Source organism: Oryctolagus cuniculus, chromosome 1, assembly GCF_051225735.1.
Source record: "Oryctolagus cuniculus isolate XC-2025 breed Fujian yellow rabbit chromosome 1, ASM5122573v1, whole genome shotgun sequence".
NCBI lineage: Eukaryota > Metazoa > Chordata > Mammalia > Lagomorpha > Leporidae > Oryctolagus > Oryctolagus cuniculus.
The window spans coordinates 96,066,969-96,090,082 of NC_142867.1; the positions used below are offsets into that span (position 1 = coordinate 96,066,969).

General features: G+C 40.0%; 1 protein-coding gene across 3 annotated transcripts in view; it reads right to left on the minus strand.

The window, feature by feature from the left end:
• The window catches only part of PDGFD (platelet derived growth factor D), a 275,631-nt gene extending 257,782 nt beyond the window's left edge, over nucleotides 1-17,849 (minus strand). The window contains exon 1 of one of the 3 annotated variants that reach the window (XM_002708534.6): nucleotides 17,278-17,845. In XM_002708534.6, coding sequence (XP_002708580.1) covers nucleotides 17,278-17,401 — 124 coding nt within the window. In that variant the 5' untranslated portion in view covers nucleotides 17,402-17,845. 3 annotated transcript variants of the gene reach the window in all.
• Nucleotides 17,850-23,114: the final 5,265 nt, after the last annotated feature.

Here is a 23,114-nt window from a genome sequence, read left to right on the forward strand (position 1 = left end):
TAACTGTTACTACCACTTGTAGTGAGATATAATTTTTATCATTTAAGGTACACTTGTATTCTGAAAAAAATGTGAAAATATCCCATATCTAATATCCAACTCATTGTAGGCATTTAAATGCCTTACCATTTATTAAAATCTGTCTGACATGGTGCTAAGAGTGTTCCACACAGTAACTACTTAATCTTCACATTTACTTTATGATATAGGGGGTTTTGTCATTGTTGTTGAAGCTCTGAGTCACCACAGGGCTTGAGCAACTTTTCAAGAATAAAATGCCAGCAAGTGGTATGGGCAGGATTTTAGCTAAGGTCTTGTTACCACGAATCATTATTCCATATGGTCTTCCATCAGGTTAGAATTTCAAGGTAATGAATTTCATTAACCTCTGCTGGTATGACTCGGATGCTGCACTGCACAATACATGCATCTGTTTACTATATTCTTCCATGTACACACTGGAAAGCTTTAACCATCATAGATGAAACAGTACTGGCTTAATTTAAAATGCCAGTTGAAAGGCAGGGGTTGCATTTTATTTGAGCTTAAAACATATAAATTTGCATTGCTATGACCAAGTTCTGAGGAGGTACAAAATCCTTATCAAGTTGTTTCATCATAACAAATTCTTCATAATATTTGCGTAAGTCACACCACAATTTTTCCATTATTTCCCATTTCTGTTTCTTAAATGTGGAGAAAACTTATATACATGTGGGAAGCAATTAAAACAGAGCCTTTCAGGCTTTTTTAGACTTATTTTACACTATTTCTACTCTTTGTGGAATAGTTCACTTGTTTTTCTCATGTCTATCTATGATGAACTGAATTAGGTCCCCTCACAATCAATGTGTTGAAGCTCTGACCCCCTGTGTAACTGTACTGAGAGAGAGGACGTGAGAGAGGCAATTTAGGTTAAATGAGCTTACAGTGATAGAGGCCCAATCCAGCAGGACAGATGTCCTTATCAGAAGAAGGGACACAGGGATTTCTCTTCCTCCACACTTGTAAAGGGGAATGACTATGTGAGGACAGAGCAAGAAGGTGACAGTCTGCTATCCAGGAAGACAGCTCTCACCAGAAACTGAGCTTGCCAGCACCTTCATCCTGGACCTTCCAGCTTCCAGAACCGTGAGAAACAAGAGCCAGTGTCTGTTGTTGAGTCCAAGAAGTTCACGGTATTGTATTCCAGCTGCTGGAGCAGATTAATGCACTAACTCAGCAACTTTTTTCTTAAAGCAATTCATTATTAATGTTTGGATAAAGCAGTGAATTCAATAGTTAGTGAGAAAAAAATTCATGCTTGCATTTAGGTTTTGCTGTACCACACAATAGTTCTGTAATTACATTAACAGGTACAGCTAGAAGACAAGTTTGAGAGAAAATACAACAGACTTCTGGGATAAATGTCCCACTGGTGGGGTAGACCTATGTACACAAGGAAGCAACACAAGAGCATGCAAGCATCTCACATTCATCTCTCAAGAAGCTTTAAGTTAGCCTACACAGCTAGCTGGCAAATACAGCTCTTGCGACTTCCATTTGTTCATCTGATAGATGATGTGTCCACGTGTTTCCACATTTCTTCCGAGCAATCGCAAATGACAAGAGAGGTACCTTAATATGAGGGAATGCTACAGACGTCTGTGGAGTCTGATTCTTGTATCTTATAGAATGCCCTCTTTAAGAAAAGGAATGGCAAATTCCGAATATGAGGGGCCAGTATTGTGGCATAGCAGGAAAAGCCACCTCCTGAGGAGCTGGCATTTCACATAGGTTAAGGTTTAAGTCCTGGCTGCCCCATTTTGGATACAGCTCCCTGACAATGCACCAGGGAGAAGCAGAAGATGGCCTGAGTGCTTGAGCCCCTGCTACCCACATCTGGGAGACCTGAAAGAAGTTCCTGGTTCCTGGTTTCAGCCTGGTCCAGGCCCAGCCATTGTGGCTATTCAGGGGGTGACTCAGCATATGGAAGACCTCTCTCTCTGTCTCTGTCTCTTCCTTTCTATGTAACTTGCCTTTCAAATAAATAAATAAATCTTTGAAAAAAATATGGCCATAAAATTAGATCACAGGACCCTGTAAGGAATGGATCAAGTTGGAGGGGCACTTGAAGCTTAAGCCTCATTGGTACTAAACCTACGCTCTATCCATCTCTGCTATCAATAGTCATCTTCCTTTTGTTACAGTGTTGAGTTTCATCTGAATTGCAGTCTGCTGATGTACATTCAACCATTCAGCAAATATTCACTAGGTACCTCCTCTACACTGGAAGCCAAGAGACAAAATCTTGATCTTTACAGAATTTATATTTTTGGAGGAAGGCAGAACATAAACAAATAAAAGTAAATAATTGATTTCAGGTGGAAATAAGTGAGAATGATGTGTGCACCAGGACACACTAAAATAGTAATTGTCTTTAAAAAAATGTATTTATTTATTTTAAAGGCAGAGTTAGAGGCAGAAAAAAAGAGAGAGAGAGATTCCATCTGCTGGTTTACTCCCCAAATGGCCACAGCTGGAGCTGAGCTGATCTGAATCCAGGAGCCAGGAGCTTATTTTGGGTCTCCCATGTGGGTGCAGGGGCCCAAGCACTTGGGCCATATTCCATTGCTTTCCCAGGTGTGTTAGCAAAGGGATGGATAAGAAGTGGAGCAGCCAGGTCTTGAACCAGTGCCCACATGAATGCTGGCACTGCAGGCAGCGGCTTTACCTGCTACGCCACAGCACTGGCCTGCAATAATTGTCTTTTATTTATTTATTTTTATTTTTTGACAGGCAGATTGGACAGTGAGAGAGAGAGAGAGACAGAGAGAAAGGTCTTCCTTTGCCGTTGGTTCACCCTCCAATGGCTGCCGTGGCCGGCGCGCTGCAGCCTGCGCACCACGCTGATCTGAAGGCAGGAGCCAGGTGCTTCTCCTGGTCTCCCATGAGGTGCAGGGCCCAAGCACTTGGGCCATCCTCCACTGCACTCCCTGGCCACAGCAGAGAGCTGGCCTGGAAGAGGGGCAACCAGGACAGAATCCGGCACCCTGACCGGGACTAGAACCTGGTGTGCCGGCGCCACAGGTGGAGGATTAGCCTATTGAGCCGCGGCACCAGCCACAATAATTGTCTTTTAAAACCACTTCTTTGCTGAAAAGTAAAAATTGTCTTCTGAATAAAATGTTTCCAGCCATACTGGGTTGATTCATGCTGTTTCCTGACACATAGAGAGCTGTTGAAGAGATTCTGAGCTGGTTACAGTTTCTTCCTTAGAACAAGACTTTCTAATGCCTCATGCCTATTCTGAAAACTACACTTACTTAATCTTTAAAAATGGTTATTTATTTGAAAGAAAAAGAAAACTTTCATCTGGTTTACTCCCCACTGCCCACCACAGCCATGGTTGAGCCAGACTGCAGCAAGGAGCCTGGTACCTCTCAGGTCTCTGACATGTGTGACAGGACTCAGGGACTTGAGGCATCAGGAAGCTGGAGATCAAGGACTCAAATCCAGGTCCTCCAATATGCGATGTAGGCCACTCAGGTGGTGTTTTTACCTTTGCAACAAATGCTCATCCCAGTAAAATTCTTTCACTTGCTCAATTATAAGCAAAATAAAGGCTGTGTCAGTAAAGGCTCCGCCATGTCAAAAGAGACATGATACTTAGGAAAAGCAGTAATGATTTCTATTTCTATTTCTATTGTATTAATCAACTTTAAATTCTGGGCTGCATATTAAAAGAGATATCTCAAATTAAAAAATATTTAATAGTATTTAATCTTCCTAAAAGTCATGCTCCAAATGTATGTTGTCCATCGTCTCTAAATCCAGGGAGACATGAGTTACTTAGTTAAAATCTCTATTGAAATATAACAGGTTAAAGACATGTGTTATACGGGAAGATTCTGGTTTTCACAAACCTGATCAGCCACAAATAGCAATTTTTCAAAATGATTAAAAGATAATATTTTCATTTCATAAGTCATATTAGGTTGTAAATGAAAAGGAACATTGATACTGGTTAAATAGTTTTCCCCATTCATGGCAGAAAAATAAGTGCTAGCTGCTATGTTCTAAATAAACTTCTCAAATACCAGAAATTTTGCAGCTAGCAAAAAGACTGCTTGGTAACCTGTGAGTTTATTAGATAGGTTGCAATGATTAAAAAAAAAGAGGAGGGGGTAGAGAGGGAGAGAGGGGGAGAGACAGAGGGAGGGAGGGAGAAGGGAAGGAGGGGGGGGAGGGGGGAGGGAGAGAGGGAGAGAGGGAGAGAGGGAGAGAGGGAGAGAGAGAGAGAGAGAGAGAGAGAGAATAGGGTTTGGCCTTTGGCCTAATGGTTAAGATGTTGGTCGGAACACCCATATCTCATATTGAAGTGCTTGGGACTGAGTTCCAACTATGCTTCTGATTCCTACTTCTGCCAATACAGATGCTTGGAGGCAGCAGTGATGGCTCAAGCAGTTGGGTCCCTGTCTTTGACATGAGAGGCCTGGACTGCATTCTCAACTTCAAGTTTTGGACTAGTGCAGCTCAGACCTCCATGGGCCTTTGGAGAGTGAATCAGTGAGTGGCAACTCTTTCTGTCTCTCCTCTCTGTCTCTATTTAATCTGCCTGTAAATAAGTAAATTAAAAATAAATAAAAGAGCATGAAAGAAACCAGATGTATCAACTATACAAATGTTGATATAATAAAACATCCTTATGCTGTTACTTATCTTTCTGAAAAGTGACAGTTGATTTTAATACTTGAAACAGAAACAGAGGATTGGTTTTCAGAAATTAAAAATTTTACATTGGAAATTGATTAGTGCTAAATTGCATTGGTCTAAATAAATTATCTTAATGTTCAAGAACTGAACTGTGCAAATTAGTAATGACTAACCACATATAAGTATCAAATATTGAAATATGGTTAGTCTGAAATAAGATGTACTATAAGTATAAAATTTATACTAGGTTTTGATGACAGTATGATTGAAAAAATTCTGAAAGAAATGTCATTTTAAAATACTTGTTAGACAATTAAAATAGTTTAATAAATATTGGGTTAAATTAGATATTAACTTTATGTAATTCTTTTGAAGTTTTTATATGGATGGATAATAAGGATTTTAAATAATGTAGTATAGTACTATATTTCTCTTTGACAATGAGGGGTCTGAGTGGTAGAAGTTAACTTCAATGTCAACTACATGCTCTGACTTCAGGAACTCAACTGGGATTTGCTAATTGCAAATTACCAATAATCATGATATTTGCAAATATTTAAGCTGCACATTTGAGAAAGCTTTAAAAGTACATGGAAAATGCACATTATGAAAAAATATGCACAGATTTCAAAATTTTTGGCATCAAAATAAACTCATATTTTAATTCCATTTCCCATTAACTTCTTGAAATGTCGTCTTTATCTCCAGTATTGTCAGCATACTTACTATAACTTCTCAACATAGTCTGCATGCTAATGATTGTAATCATTAGTAATCACCCAGTAAGGTGGATAGTAGCCATTTTCACATAGTTGATTAACAAAGTTTTTTCATTTCATGTTTAAAGCTTTAGCCCCAAACCCTAATATTTGACAAGTGTTTGGAAAATTGAGCTCTAAAAGCTATACATTTCAACCATTCATTTTTTGAAGACCTTGTTGTATCTTGTGGCTGGATAACAAATTGCCACAAACTTTGTTGCTTAAAACAACACACATTTATTTTATTAACAATTCTGGGGAATAGAAGGCTGAATCAGTTGTTTTCAGAGAGACAAAAAGAGGGAGCCACCATCTGCTGGTTACTCCCCAAAAGCCTGTAATAGCTAGAATTGGACCAGCTGAAGCCAGGAGCTGGGAACTGAATCCAGGTCTCCCACTTGGATTTCGTGAACCCAACCACTTGAACCATCACCGCTGCCTTTCAGGGTTTGCATGAGCTGGAAGCTGGAAACAGGAGTGAGGCTTGAGTTGCAGCTGGGAGTTGAACCCAGGTACTACAATGTGGGACAGACACGTAACCACCATTTTAACCAGTAGGCTAACTGCTTAGGCCTAAAATCAGTCACAATGAGCTAAAAATAAAGTGGTGGCAGGACCACACTCCTTCTGAAGGCTCCTGAGGGCAGCATGTGCCTTGTCGCTTCCAGTTTTTCGTGGTTGTTGGTATTCCTTGATTTGTGCCCACTCAAATCTGTGCCTCAGTGGTCCTACTGGCATCCTTTCTTCTGCCTGTGTCAAATCTCCCTCTGCATCTCTCCTATAAGAACACCTGTGATTGCATTTAGGGGCCACTCAGATAACCCAGGATAATCTTCTTAACTAAATGATATCTTCAAAGTGTTTTCCACAAAGTAACATTTAGATGCTCTAAAAATTGGAAAATGATATTTTGTGGGAGCACATGGAGCCTAGTATAGACCCCAGTTACATGGTTTTCCAATTTTCTATAAAGCATTCACAAAAAATGGCCATTTTTGCATACCACTTTAACTTTATTAAAGCTGCATGGACACAACCAAGCTTTTTATGTGCAGCAATTTATGCAGCTGTCACACTTGTAACTGATTACTGTACAACATTTTGGTTGTGAGCTGCAGATTTCATGTTCACACACTTTCATGAGCTTACCACTCCAGCTTGTCTTATGAATTCAGAAACCGTAACATTCTGAGAAGATGGTTTCTCACATATGATCTCATAATAAGGGTATTTTTTTTCCTCCAAAGCAACTTATTTTGGATTAACCCTTTAATCAGGCAAGCAATAAGTTGTAGCAAACAATCTGGGTTGTCTATCACAAGAAAATTTGTCAAACAATGGCTGTGCACAGGTACTGTTGAATACTTTTTTCCTTTGGTTTGTCTCTTTTCTCTTTGTGTCTCTTGGCCAGCTCTTCCTGTCTGCCCTAAAAGCACTGATTTGTTTTCTAGGGCTCTGACCTGAGCATTTTCTTCTCCCTTTCCTCACTGTTCCTCTCTGGAGAATCTTACTTTTCCCAAAACTCTAATTGTGATTCATGCACATGTGTTTCTGCTTCTGCCTCTTACTAAGTCCTAAATTTGTGTGTTTCAGTGCATGAAGTATGGGTGATTCCACTGGCATTGAAAATAAACTCTCCAATTCAATAAATGATTTTGTAAAAATTTTGTTAAACCCTCCCAATATTACTATTTGAGTAATTTTTAAAAGATTTATGTATATATTTGAAAGAGTTACGCAGTGAGGGTGGGGAGAGATCTTCCATCCACTGGGTCACTTGTCAAATGGTCACAACATCCAGGGCTGGGCTAGCAAGAAGTCAGAGGCAGAAGCTTCATTCAGGTCTCCCACGTGGGTGACAGGGGCCCAAGCACTTGGGCCATGTTTCACTGCTTTCCAGGCTATTATCAGTGAGCTGGACTGGAATAGAGCAGCTGGAACATGAACAGGCACCCATATGATGGCTTTACCCATTAGGCCACAACTCTGGCCTCTGAGTAATTTTATCTGCAATTCTCACTAATTAATTAAAGAGTTCAAAAGAATGAGTAAAAATAAATTAAGGCTGGTGAAATATATATTAAGTGTCAATCTATGTGATGGACTTTAGAAAGTTAACAAAAGATTATTGCAACTCCATTCTGTTTGTAGATGTACTTATAGAGAAATATGTTTGTACTAGGTCATTTCACTGAGGACAACAGGAGAGTTGTTATTAAATGTAACCAAAAAAGTGCACACTTACTTTGTTAACAAAAACTTCATTGACAAAGTTACTAAACATGTGATTAAAATATTTTAAACATTATTAAATTTTTAAAAGCAAAACTAGAATGGAGTGAACTACTTAAAATTTAGTCCAGTCAATAGGGAGATTATTTAAATATTCCAGGAAAATCCACTATAGTCTTTATTGTTTGGATTATTTAGTTTGCTACTATTCTCCAAACCAAAATGCTATAAACATTAAAAACTGTTCATTCATTCAAAAAAAAATCTGCTGAACATTGATACGTGTGGAATTTTAGAGGGAGTACTATAGAGCAGCAACAGTACAACCAAAGGTACATTTCTCCTATGTTAAAACTCATGCTTTGGCCGAAGAGAAAATAGATATTTGCATTAAATATCAATTTAATGGTGGCTCCAGTATCCAAGGAGTGCTGTTATTAGGTGATCTAGAATTTTTGTGTGTTTGCTAAGAATCTGAACTTCAAGATTCTATCCTGTTGACAAAACTGTGACCACAAATTATCTTTCTAATACTTGTTTCAGAACAAAAGCTAAGAATGATTGAGCTGTTACAAAACATAGTATTATTTGAAGATGAAAAGCAAATCCCTCATTAATTATTTGCAGTAGCAACAGAGACCATTTGGCCAAAAAAGCTTAAAAACTCACTCTCTGGCCCATTATTTAAAATGATTCCCGACCCCTATAGCTGATCCAACCTATTGACTATGCATTTCAGCCAAAATATAGTTTTGGGAGCTGTGTTTTCTATGTCTTTGTTCAAGTTAATAAGGATTCTGAACCTAACAAGATCTAATTTAAAGTGGCAATAAAACCCTGTTCATCTCCTTTATGATTAATACAAATCTTAGTTATACTAAAATAATGGTAATAGTTTGTTACCATGTAGTCTACAATTGTTCTTTTCCATAATGCTTTCATAGTAAATACTGTCAAATTTCTGGTTGAAATCTATATATACATGAGCTAATATAACTTCCAATTTACAAACCTGGTAAACCTTTCTCACATGTGACCTGAACTTTGCTTGATGGCTTAAGAACAACAAATTTACTGAAATATAATATAGAAATCCCTTATAGGTTGGAATTTAGCTCCAACCAACTGGTTCCTATCTTCCCATATTCAATAAAAAAAAAAAAAAAAAAAAAAAGCCAGCCGTGTTTGCTTAGTTGTTACAAAAACTGTGAGGTCTGGAAATAAAATGTTAGGTAAATCACTAGCTCTCACTTTTCAAACTTGTTCCCTTTATTCTAATACCATGCTCCTATTGGGTCATAGCTATGGAAACCACATATATAAGTGCAATGGAATTATATGGAAAGTACAGACTGATTGCCTTTTAGTGTTACTAATAGGTGCACCTTAACTCAGTTGTACATGTTGAAATCTTTATTTAGTTTTTATGTGGAGTTGTTGCATATCTGTGGGTTTATTTGGTGCATTCTCCATAGCTAAATTTTCACAGCATACATTTCATGATAGTATGTTGTTATTGCATTATTAAAATTTCAATGAAATGCAGAACTTGGTGGCATCTTCTTTTATTGGATCTGAAAAGACTTGTTCAGGAGCAACACAGCACATCAGCCTCTGCTTACATCTCATACTCAGCAACTGTCCCTGAGCGCCTTCTGTTTAGAGGAGGAATGCATGATTTCAAGTACTCAAGAATCCCAATATACGGGGCAGGCACGTGGCATAGAAATAAAGATGCCTTTTGGGACACCTGCAGTCCATATTAGAGAGTCTGGTTTGAGTCCCAGGTCTGCTTTCAATCCTACCTTCTTGCTAATGCACACCCTGGGAGGCAGCAAGTGACATGACTAAAGGGGTTTGGTCCCTGTCATCTACGTGGGAGATACAGCTGGATTTCCTGGCTCCTGGCTGTTGCGGGCAGTGTGGGAGAGAATCAGCTGATGGGAGATTTCTCTCTATCTCTTCTTTTCAAATAAAGCAATGAAATAACAAAAACTAAGAATCTTAATTTATACCATATGGCAAGTAAAGTTAATAACAATGTTTTATATTCTGGGAAACTGCAAAGAGGGTAGATTTTAAGTGCACTCATCACAAAAACACCATAAATATGTGAGGTAATGTCTATGCTAATTAGCTTGATTTAGCCTTTCCACAATGTATACATATTCAAAACAATATGTTGTACACAATAAGTATATATAATTTTTACAACTGATAATAAATAATAAACAGATTTTAAAATAATTCTAATATAGAAGTTTTCAAATCATGTCCAGCTTACTTTTATTATAGAAAAAGCAATGCACACAAACTATCCATCTTCAGGGGTCGATGCTGTGGCACAGTGAGTAAAGCTGCTGTCTGCAGTGCCAGCATCCCATATGGGCACTGGTTCTAGTCCTGGCTGCTCTTCTTCCGATCCAGCTCTCTGCCATGGACTGTGAAAGCAGTAGAAGATGGCCCAAGTCCTTGGGCCCCTGCACCAGTGTAGGAAGACCCAGAGGAAGCTCCTCGCTCCTGGCTTCGGATTGGTGCAGCTCCAGCCATTGTGGCCAATTGGGGCGTGAACCATTGGATGGAAGACATCTCTCTTTCTCTCTCTCTCTGCCTCTCCTTCTCTCTCTGTGTAAATCTGACTTTCAGATAAATAAGTAAATCTTTTAAAAAACTATCCATCTTCATAAACAAATTCTATAAAAAAAATCCTCAAGTAAAAAACCTATAACCTCACAAAATATCACTCCTCACAAAAAAAGATAAATCACATGTTTGTGCCATAATGCTTCCACAAGGTTGTTTGCATGCTAAATATACAAGGAAACACTAAATTATACACTACCAAATCATGAAAAATATAATAGCAATCTATTAATATCAAAGCTAATATAGCAATGTTACAATATCAGTGTAAAAAACAGGGAAAAGGCAATTGCTACATATATAGAAAGCATTGCCTACTCACAAGAAACATGATAGGGCATGCTTCATTTTTGTTTTGGAAAAGTCCTCAGAAGAAAATATTTCTTCTTGTATGCACAGTTGTGCACTTTAGTGCCCTGTGGGTTTAATTCTTTATTTATGACTTACATTTGGACCTGAAATACTGTATGGGGAGGCAGAACATTTTTTGCTGCAGTATTTGTCTGGGAATCTTTCCTTTTTGCTATTATATATTATCCCCCTGTAGCTTTTTGCTAAAACTACCCTTCACAGAAAAGTTAATGTGAAAATGTTACCTCTTAAATTGTATTAATTCTGAAATGTAGACATTTGAAATAACCTAAGATGCTGTCAAGCAGTAAATCAGTTACTTTTACCATTTACATTGCCTTAGTGAAGTCTTACATATGCATGTGGACAAAATAGCACCTCCTCTGCTGAGCAACAGGGAGGCAGCCAAGGTGAGGGGGCCTCAGGACATTACGTGGTACTGGGCACCTCGTATTTGGAGATTTTGGACTAAGAAGTCACTCGTGTCCTCCAGTATCATCCTGATAATGAAGTGGCTCAGGGGTGTCCACACCCAGGCAGTGGGGATGTATATATCACAGTGTTGGCCTGGCAGACTTCTCAGGAACATTCAGGTTCAGCATTTAAGTATGGAATGGGCCACGTCTGTCTCCAAGTTAAATCTTTCAATTTCTCATTGTTCCCAGCACAGGCGACAATCTCGGTGACATTGCTTCCCAGGCCTTTCATTACTGGCCATGCGATCTCCTATGTTCTCGCCTCCAAACCCTGACAGCTGCAATCCTCTCCACTGGGGAGCTGCCTCTTCTTTCTCACTGCCCCTGACTATTTAATTCCGATCCATCATTCACTTCCCAGTTTAGGCATCACTTCCTCTAGGAAACTTCTCTCCACTCCTCCAGTCTCCTTAGGTCTCAAAAGTACTCTTCACAAATTCGCATAACTCAGTGTCTCCCCTCCACGGAAGCACTGACACACTTTCACTGCAAAATATATTTTTTTTCTAACAAAAATCTTATGATGAACTCAAATACATGAAACAGAGGTGTGGAGACGCACGTGGAATTTTTCTGTGGGGGCAACAGTGGAAACCTCAAAGCTACCTGTGCCCAGTCTCCTCAACACCTGTGCACCTATTTCTTGGTTTCTTTGGGAGAATCTGGGTCCTTCTCAGAATCTGTCTAAAAGATAAGTGTAACACATTACAACTGACTACTTTTCAGTCTCTGTGGTTCACGGGACTGTACCATCTGAGAAGGCAGGAACCATGTATATTTCACTCATATTTTGCTAGCTAACCAAGCATCTAGCACAATACTCAGCAGATTGGGATGTACAACATAATCACTAAATAAATGAACAACAGTTACAGCTGATATCAGCAGCAAAGCTCAGGATAAAGACATGTTTGTATGTTACCCTTCATGTTTACAAGTCATTCCCGAGCAAGGAAAGCATGATTGGAAAACAGAGAACCTTTAAGGAAGCCAGGTGACTCAGATGTTAACTTCCAACCTAAAACCATCTGAATCCTTGGCGAAAGATCAATGCATTACTTAAATAATGTGCTATAGATACTATAGAAATGTCCTAAGCCTGCTTCATGTAAAAGACTTTTTTATTTTAATAAAAAAGAGATCTTACTAAGATACTCAGTAACTGTCACTTTTACACTAATCAGATCACTCCAGCAAGAAAGTTCAAGAATAAGTTCCAGAAGATGATTTACATTATGACTCAGCTCTCAAGGACAGACACAAAATATGCATAACCTTCCAGATCTTAGGATGATTAGGCTTTGAGACCACATATATTTAGTCCTGCATGACAGCACGCTAACATTTATCACTGGTCATTAGCAATTGGTAATCTGTGGGCTCTGCTTCATTGTTCAACTCTATTGTTCTGAAACAATACAGCTTTGCTTTTTTTGACTGGAAGGGAAAATCCTGTAGACAAAAAACACTGTCATTCAATGAATTGAAAATGGCCATTTCTGTAAGGCACATCCTTGTGGCATCTTCCACTTCAGAGTATCCAGACACCTGGCTAATCAACCCTCTTTAAAAGAATCTCAAGTAATAATAGCCAAGGTACAAATCAAAACCAAGTTGCATTTAAAATGTGTAATCACCATAACATTGTGAGACTTTAATATTCTTAGAGTCAAGCAGAAAATATAGCCCCTCTAAAAAAAAATAAGATTTAGATGTCCTTCCAATCTGGAGCTTCTTGACCCTTTACAAATAATGTGTTCATAGTGTTTTCTGTTTTCTTGTCTTCCTTTTTGCTCTGATCTTTGCACCAAGGTCAATGAGCTGTCATCAGTGATGGCAACAGAAAGCCATGTTATTTAGTAAATAAGCTTGACCAGTTTAAAATCCGAGACAGCACGATTACCAAAACTGCAGGCATGTCACTAGATAACGATAATGTAATTGGCAATCAAGTACTGGTATATTGACTGAACAGAACTAAATCCAGAATCGTTTACCACCAATACCTGTGCTTTCTGAAAGCAACAAAAGTCAAGAAAATGAACAGTGCATTTGTATTCTTAACCCCCTGGGAAGGAAGTTCTATATGTTAGAACTGTCAATTAATTGCTACTTTTACACTTCTTGATCTACACTCCAAGTAATGCCTCTTGTGGCCAGTTATTACAAAAACACCAACTACATAGTCACTGAAAAAAGACACATAGATGCTATTGTTAAATCAAGATTTTCCCTGTGTTCAGAGGCAGAGCTCGGTATCAAAGTAAACTGGTTTGAGCAATGATCCATGATAAGCATGAAATATGGGAATGTACATATTCTTAAGTACTGCAAATTATATTTTAATCTTTCTTAGCTCTGAACTTCTTTTCCTCCTTGAGATGGGAACTATTTCAACCATCCCCCACCCACTCCACTGAACACTTTTAGCTACTCTGCTGGTGGAAGGACTCTATGATATCTATTTAGAATAACAATAAATTGTGATGGCGAGTTCTGGAAAGCAGGGGACAACAGCAAATAAGAATCCTATAACGGGCATGGGGCAGGCACTGTGGCTTAGTGGGTAAAGCTGTTGCCTGCAGTGCTGGCATCCCATATGGACACCGATTTCAAGTCTCAGCTGCTCCACATCTGATCCAGCTCTCTGCTATGCCCTGGGAAAGCAGTAGAAGATGGCCCGAGTCCTTGGGCCCCTGCACCCATGTGGGAGATCCAAAAGAAGCTCCTGGCTCCTGGCTTTGGATCCGCGCAGCTCCTGTTGTTGTGGCTAATTGGGGAGTGAACCAGCGGATGGAAGACCTCTCTCTCTTTCTGCCTCTCTTTCTCTCTCTGTGTTACTCTTTCAAATAAAATAAGTACATCTTTGAAAAAAAAAAAAAAGCGAGAGAGAATCCTATAACAGGTAGAATGAGGCTACCATTTAGCAATCCCAGCACTGCGTATTTCCATACTAAATTTCTTTTTTTTTTTTTAAGATTTATTTATTTATTTGAAAGTCAGAGTTACACAGAGAAGGAGAAGCAGAGAGAGAGAGAGAGAGAGAGAGAGAGAGGTCTTTCAACCGCTAGTTTACTCCCTAATTGGCCTCATGGCTGGAGTTGTGCCAATCAAAGCTAGGAGCCAGGAACTTCTTCCAGGTCTCCCACGCTGGAACAGGGGACCAAGGACTCGGGCCATCTTCTACTCTTTTCCAGGCCATAGCAGAGAGCTGGATCGGAAGTGAAGCAGCCGGGACTTGAACTGGCGCCTATATGGGATGCCGGCACTGTAGGCAGTGGCTTTACCCACTATGCCACAGTGCTGGCCCCTCCATACAATTTCTAAGCTACATCAGTTATCTTGAGCTATTCAGCACGATACAACAAAAATAAGTGTTGTATTGAGAGCTAGATAGGATCCAACACATCTCATGCTCTGGACAGGACAGCTACCTTTTTCATTCCCTTCTTGTTCCCAACATTAGGTCACAATTAACAAGGTCAACATGAACAAATGGATGACATTGAAGTATGAAGAAAGCTCCATCATAAAATAATGGGTTTTAAACTACAAAAGGGTCACCTCAATTTTGTGTGTGTGTGATTTCCAATCACTTATAATCTGCGGGCCACGTCTTTTAAAAACCAAAATTCATGTTTGAAATCTCAATTTCTATATTTATCCAGATTATATTCCACATCCTTGTCTTTCTGTCATTTATATTGTGTCAAACTAGGTAAATACTGTCCTCTTCAAGGAGACTTCAGGGATTTGGGGGAGGCAAGCTGAAAATGTTTGGGATCAGAACAAGGGTTTAGTATAATAATTTCTCCCTGTCACCTCAATTATTACCATTAATTGATGGCTGATTAAAGCTGATTCTATTCTATTCTTCCTCACCAAAACTCCAGGGCAGTGTTTTTCAACCTTTTTTTCATTATTGCCAACACCCTAAAGAATGTTTATAGACATTGTTTCCCTGTCTCTGTGAAATATTAGTACCACAGATATATTATGAAGGAACACAAACAACTGGAATAGCTAAGATATTTTCATCACCTAACATCCAATATTATACTCATAGAAGCAATATTTCTTGAATATACGCTCATTGAAGAAAAAGTAGCCTTTTGGAAATTCCCCTAACTAATAATACATTGTAAATGTTCATCATTTTGCTCTGTATAAAATAATTTTTTGACTTTTTCTTTTTGGTCTGTTTCTAAGCTGTGATTGATAGGGAAGAAAGTACTGAGCAACCTAATCTAAGTGTGTGTGTGTATGTGTATATATATATGTATATATGTGTGTATATGTGTGTGGGGGCAGGGGACTGTTAGAGTAACTGCAAAACAACTTTAGCTACAACGTGAAGAAGTAAGAAATCGAGGGTAGTTTTCAAATTTTTGATGAAGCAAGGCATTTCCCATATAGGCTAGGTAGATACACAGATTTTAACAATGAAAAATAAAATGAGTTCATTCCCTTTCCAAAAACAAAAATAACAGAACTTCTAAACTGCATGGCTTGGTTTTAGTCAGCATCTTGGATTAACAGGCAGTGGTTACATACTTTTCATAATCTGTCCTTGGCATCTTGTAACTGATACTTAAGAGGCTAAGGATTACAAAATTATGGCTATGAGGTCATGCAAATCGTAAGTGGCGTTTTATCCTATGCGATTGAAAGGGCACATCAAGCACAAACATTAATACATTTAAAAAAAAATCAGCTAGAAGATCTGTTCCCAGGGAAAACACTAAAGGATAAAACCATAAAAGTTAGGTCTTGAACCTAACCTATATTTTAAGTTTAGTAAGAACCTTTTTTTGCTTTAAGATGAAGGATTATCAAAACTGCACTGCTGGAATATTTTATACAAAAACATTTTTATGAAGTAAGGTGACTCTGCGCTTCCCCAGCCACCACCTCTATCACTTCAAGTGCCTTGAGCACAATGAAATCCGGAGTCTACTTGTCATCAGAGAGCACAATAGAGTTTTTTTTCTTCAAAGTCCCAAAGTCTTCTGATGAAGTCCAAATTAAGAGCATACCAAGAAAGCAACTGATAAGGTAATAAGATGACTTATATGAAGTTACCAAGTCAGACAGTTAAATGTTGCCAGCCAAATATTAAGAATAGCTGTGTGTATTAGAATTTGAAGCAAGCAAGAGAGAAAGCCTTAATGTAGCAACAAACAAAAAGACCAAACCAAGGGGTCAGTTCAGGTACATGACAGGAACAGCTGCAAATCGCTGGGCCCATCAGCTGCAACTGGGAATTGAAGAATAAATCAGCTTCAGATATCAGCAGAGGCCCCAGAAGGTAAATAAACTCAATTTAGAATCCCTGGGAGTGAATGACCCAGGTGTCCTCCAGAGTAAAGGAAAACAAGCATGCCTGCTGGGCACCTGGCTTGGGATGGCTGTTTCAAAAGCCTGACTCCTTGCAAACAGTTGGAAAGTCTGCTGGGCCAAGAAAGGTAACAGCTGAAGCCAGCTCCCCCTGGAGCACAGATGCAGCCCCAGAAGCCCTGGGTTCAGTTTCTGAACCATGCTCACTCAGCTCCAACGTGAAAGTCCCTTAAGGGGCTGAGCCGGCAACATGCTTGCTGCCCGACACCTTGTTCTGAAAATTGAGCTTAAAGTACAGTCGCTCCACTGAAACGCATTATCCCTCGCCTCCGCATTATAAATAAATAAATAAATAAATAATAAACCAGCCGAAGAATGGCACTCTTGAGTCCCTCCACCTATCACCAAGGCCCGATTTTTCAAAAGGTTAAGAGCTTGCCCCAGGGGCGGCACAGCGTGCAACTTTCTCCAAGTCTGGGATGAGGCGCCCGCATCCTGGTATCAGACTCCTGGAGACAAGAATGATTTCTCTGGGGTGCAGCAAGATACCGCCTGTCCTGACCTATTCCACCTGCACATGTCCACTTCTCCTCAGTCCCATTCCGGAACAAGGGACTCTCTCAGGACTTAGGACAGGCACGGGATCCTCCCTTCCCGAACGCGGCGTTCTGCCTGGGCTCATAGGCAAGACTCCAAAAGGAGAAAACACATGCAGAAAACAATGAGGACAACAGCAAACCTGACTTCTATTCCTTAATTAAAAAAGAAAACGGCTCTCTTACCATCTCGCCGGAGATTGGCGTTGCGCAAAGCTTTGATGGATGCGCTCTGCGGGGTGGCCGAAGTGTCCCGAGAGCTGCAGAAGTTTCCGCAGACTAGAGTGTAGACGAGGATGAGCCGGTGCATTTGGGATTGGCGACCTCGGGTCAGTGTCGCTCCCTGAAAAAGCCGGGTTCCGCTCCTGGGACGGACGCCGCGCCGCCGTGCCCCTCGCCGCCTGCGCTCGCCGCGCGCTGGCCCGGGCCGCCTTGCTAGTCGCCGAGCTCGCCCCAAACTTCCTGCATGCTGAACTTTCCGAGCGCGTGTGCGTGCCGCACTTCCTTGTGCTGGTGCTCGGAGTTGATACACGGTGACGGGACAAACAACAGGTTGACGTTTGTTTGCCCCCTCCGGTGGCCAGCAGCTGCAGCACAGGCTGCAGGGAGCGGGCGGCGCCGCGGCCGGCCCGGCAGGCGAGCGCGGCAGCCGCGTCCTCCCAGGGCGGTGGCGGCGGCTGTGGTCCCTGCGCTCCGACAGCTCTCTCTGGCTGGGAGTAGCGGCGCAAGCACCCCTGCTGCCCGGGCCCGGCCCAAACCTCCTCTGCCGCCTCTGAGCATGCCCAGTTTGACAGGGGGCCAGGACGCTGCTCATTGCCCTTGACTTTACCCTAGTTGTGGGACCAGAAAGGCAACGGGGGGGTGGGGGCGGCGGGGAGTGGCCAGGAGGAAGTGGGAGAAAATACAGTCTGGGTATTTCTCCAAAGGTGACTCTCGCGTCCACCTTCAAGACGGTTCTTGCCTTGGAGGCTTGGGATTTGGGGAGGACGCATGGAATTGGGAGGAGAGTGTCTTTTACAGTAACCACATGGGATTCTACTTCAAGATTCTTCTGTAGGTGTGGTGAAAAAATGTAGTTGCAAGCGAGTTTGATTCCAGGTTTTTCCTTGTGGGCTCCAAACAGTGTAACTTCAGGTGAGGCAAGGATAATGTCTGGAAGCGAGGATATGAGGCCAGCGCTTCCTTTCCCCTGCCCAGGGCTGCATGCCTGGTGATGACTCAAAGTGGTGGAGTGCAAGGGTACATCAATGGTGCTCCCATGCCTGCCCTCGCTCCCTGTACAGGGCGTGGGCTGCAGGGCAGGGTGTGGTAGAGCAGGGACAGACTGAGCAAGGTGAGCGGGTGCCCTGAGTCTCGCGCTCCTCTGCCTTCACTGTGCGTGGAAAGAGACAGGCAGAGTCCCTCTCTTCCCTCTGTCTGGAAACCGGGCAGTCCAGAGGGGCTGGCTCTGGGTTCCAGAAACGCCCAAGTGAGTCCAGACCCCCCCCCCCCTTACTAGCCAGAACAAATTATTGGGCCTCCTGAACTTCAGTTTCTCATATTTACGAAGTGAAGTCAGCAATTCTTAGTCTGTATGATGGTGTTGAGTATGATATGAAAAAAAAAAAAAAAGCTTTCGTGTATTGCCTTATTTCTAACTGAATCCAAATCCAAATCTCCATAATTCTCAACTTTGCACCAAGACCTATAAAGGAAATTTTCCACTCTCTTCAAGGCCTTCCGGCTCCTGGAAGCCTGTGGTATAGGAAGTGTTATCCATAACCAGGGAGCTGCAAGCGGCTGAGAAGGATCAGGGGTTCAGAGGATAATAGACTTACCACCCAACATGGAGGTACCTGTCCTGCTTCAGCAAAATCAGATGTGTGTTTCGTGTCTACGGACACTTTGGACTGCAGCGATGTGCTACAAAATGCTGACTTGTGGATCATGAAATCAAAGTCAAGGCTAGCATTTTAAATAAAATACATAGAATGGAATCCATAGCTTAGAAATTTTTTTATCAGATTTCATTAATGATGATACTGTCTCATGAATATTTTGTTGCACACATACTTGTGTTCATCTGTAACACACACAACAATGTAAAAGGCATTTCTGTAAGGCATGTATAAAAAAAGGTTAAAGGCCACTGGAAAAAAGATCCAAGTATATTGTTTACAATCAACTTGGTAAGAGGCACTGAGGAGAGACACCTGTGTTCAATCAGTTATTCAATGAACTTTTTTTTTTTTTTTTTAATTGCAAAGTAGAATGATAGAGACAGTCTGGTACATTCCCCAACTGCCCACAAGGGCTGGAACTGGGCTGGGACTATAGTTGGAAGCCACAAACTCAATCCAGGTCTCCCTTGTAGGTGGCAAAAGCTGAATTACTTGAGCCATCACTCATACCCACCAGGGTCTGCTTTAGCAGGAAGCTGAAGTCAGTAGCCAAAGCCAGAGCAAGGAATCAAAAACCTTGGTATTCTGATGTGGGATTCAGGCATCTTAACCAGTAAGTTCAATGCCTGCAGCCTCATCAACAGATATTAATGAAGCACTAGCTTTTTTCTTTGTGTCATGCCATAATGTAAAAAGTGAGTGAGACAAAACATCTAATTCCTTGAGCTTACAGGCTAACGGAGAGCAACCATAAACAAGTAAACATATATCCATATAAATAGAAGATTGATAGAATAGAAGTAGGGTCAATTGAAATACATGCTATCCTTTTTTAGTAGTGTTTGGGAATACTTATTAAATTTATACTTAGCTCCTGACATGAGACTATAGAATGGGAAAATGTGATAGTGATGTATGTTATTATGCTAAGTATCAAGTTGTTACAATTACTTGTCTTAATATCTTGCATAAAATATGAAATGTAAAGTACGTTAGTCTGTGGCATAGCGGAAGCTGCTTTCTGCAGTGCCAGCATCTGATATGGGCGCCAGTTCAAGTCTGGCTGCTGCATTTCTGACCTAGCTCTCTGCTATGGCCTGGGAAAGCAATGGAAGATGGCCCAAGTCCTTGGGTCCCTGCACCCCCGTGGGAGACCTGGAGGAAGTTCCTAGCTCCAGGCTTTGGATCAGCGCAGCTCTGGGCGTTGTGGTCAATTGCAGAATGAACCCTCGGATGGAATACCTCTCTCCCTCTCTCTCTTTCTCTCTCTCTCTATCTATCTCTCTCTCTGCCTCTCCTCTCTGTGTAACTGTGACTTTCAAATAAATAAATAAATCTTTAAAAAATATTGATTACCATTCAAACTAATATAAATCAGCCATTCTATAACAAAAAGTGATTATATTGTTTATAAAAGTTAAAAAAAAAACGAAACATGAGAGCAACTTATAATACATCCATGTACAATGGAATTCATCCCAAAGAAATATTCTGGCAGGAAGGATTTGATAAAAGAATTTCGTAGGCTATAACACAATTTTATCATGTACTCTTCTGTTTATAGAACACAAGATGGTGTTTTCTGTTACATTTTCAAATATTCTTGACTACTTTCACTACTCATAAAAGCCATGGTGGAAAAAAATGAACTACAACATGAACTATTAGCATTTTCATTTTTGAATGTGGTTACCAGTGTTATTTCCTTCTTTTACCGAATCTCTGCCAATCTTTCAACTTGTAACTTGCAGGCTAGTTCTCTTGACAATTGGTGTCCTTTTGCAAAGTCTACTTCCTTCAAAGAGGGCATTTTTTGTTGTTATTCTTCCACTCATTTAGAACCTGAAAAAGCAAAGCATTGTGACAAGGCATCCCAATTTCTTCTCTACCATAAGGCTATTGAGCTTGGTCAATAATGACTTTCATAAGAATTCCCTTATTGCCTGTAAAATGGCAGTGTTTTACTGGATTACCTTCAAGACTCCTTTCCAAACTCTCAATATTTTGTCTTATTTTTAAAATTTGCCTTCACTCATAATTTTCACCGTGCACCAGGTATGTAACTTTATCAAGGTCAAGTTTATTTAAACTAGGTTTTATTGGAAAGTTTGGTTATATGTAATAAGAAACATTTCTATAATTTTTAATGAACTGGTATTTTAAAATTTCACTAATATGTACTAAAATGATAGTTTGATTTGTATCTAATATTAACAGATACTTCTGCTTTCAAAATTCTATTTTTGTTTAAATAAATCAATTGGTCAAATTTGTAAAAATCTACATAAAGAGAATATGTTATAGTAGTAGAATTAATATAATAGAGGAAATACAATTGGTTAAAATTGTGGGGTAAATCTTGAAAAATGACACATTAACTCTGCTACTTTAAGACAACTAATGGAGTGATTTTATCCAATGATTTGGCTCAGAAGAACTGTATCAAACTCATTTTTTTCAAAATTAAAGAAAAATGTGTAAGTATTATGGTTCCTAAAGAATGAGTTTAAATATGCAAAAAATGACCAACTGTGGTAATTTTCCTAAATGCTAGAATGTTTATAGAATATTTTATGTTAAATATTGTGGGGGCGGCTGAAACCGGAGAGGCCTAGCAGAAACTTCCTGAGCCTGTCTAGAATTTGAAAACCTGACTTTAAGTTTCAAATCCCTGGTGGCAAACACCCCAGCCCCAGGGCGCTTTTGCCTAAGGATCATTAAGGTGGTATAATAGGAGTGGCTAGGACCCTTTTGCATCACATCACCCCACCCCTTGCCCGCATCTGCTCTTCTGCTCTGTACCATCCACTCTGTACCTCAGCTATATACACACCTCCCTTTTACAATAAAGTGAGACCTTGCTTCGACTGGGCTCCACACCACGCCTGATTGTCCCCCAGGTTTGGGGAAGGCTGAGTGGCAGGTGGCGCACTTCCCCTCCTCAGTCAAGGCAAGCTGCGGGCAGCCTACCTAATTCTCTGGAGGTGGCAAGGAACAGTCACCGCAAAATATGTGCTAATATATTGTTCTGTTAACTTAATTCAACTTTTCTATAACCCATCCTATAACCTATTGTAACTTTTAACAATTAAATTACCCTTTTGTTGAACTCTCAATTTTTAACGTACCACTTTTAATTTCTCATTTGTAATGTACCACTTTTAACCCCCCCATTATTAATAGTTATAATTGTATTAGTAGTTAAATAGTTAATAACCATTGTTAATAGTCAAATAAGTCACAAAAGACTTTTTAAGCACCTTTTCTTAAAAACAATAATGTATTCTTCATGCGTAAAGGCAGAGGAAATGCTTCTGAAATTAAGACTCTTTGGGGTACTGAAATGTATTGACTTATTTAATTTGTTTCAAAGCAGCATTAATTTACTCTTCTTTTCAATTATTAGCAAGGGAGCTGTGCCCTGAGTGTTGCTTTTCGCCAACAGACCATGACACTGAGTTCCTTTTTGTTAGCTATTTATCTTTAAAGCTGTAATTTCAGTGGCACATACTAAATGTCTACTAAAAAAGGAAGATAATTAGTAGTGATAGTTCTGTTTGCTTTATAGACTCAAATATAGACTGATTTCTATTGCTGGGTCCTAACTTGAAGGAAATCATAAGTCAGCACAATAACAAGTCCGGGTGTTTTTAATTTGTATTGCATGCTGTAGCTTATATTGTAAATATAGGCAATGTCCATTTGGGACCACACCATATTGTCTAGCCTGCTACATAGCAAGGTCAAATACAACATATCAAGCTGTGGTGCTGGCTCATTTTGAGCTATGACTTTCAGATTTGATCATTTAAATTTGATTGTAGTTGAGACTCTCAGTTTGACATTTTGACAATAGGTCCAGTCAGTCAATGGAGTGGTCCTTTCTGTCAAGTATTGGTTTTCCTTTATTTCAGTGAATTAACCAGTGTTCAGCTTAATAGAATAAGTTTTTGAGTAATTTCCCATATGGAAGAATCCCTTGATCCATAATTTTTCCTCAGCTTACTTATATTCATTTTCATTTACTCAATCTTGAGCTGCATTATCTAAATTTAAGGTTTCAAGGATGAGTATGTTGCCTATTCTGCAGGATTTCTTTTTTCCTTAATTGATCCGGGATGTCTGCCAGTCTCCTTTAGAATA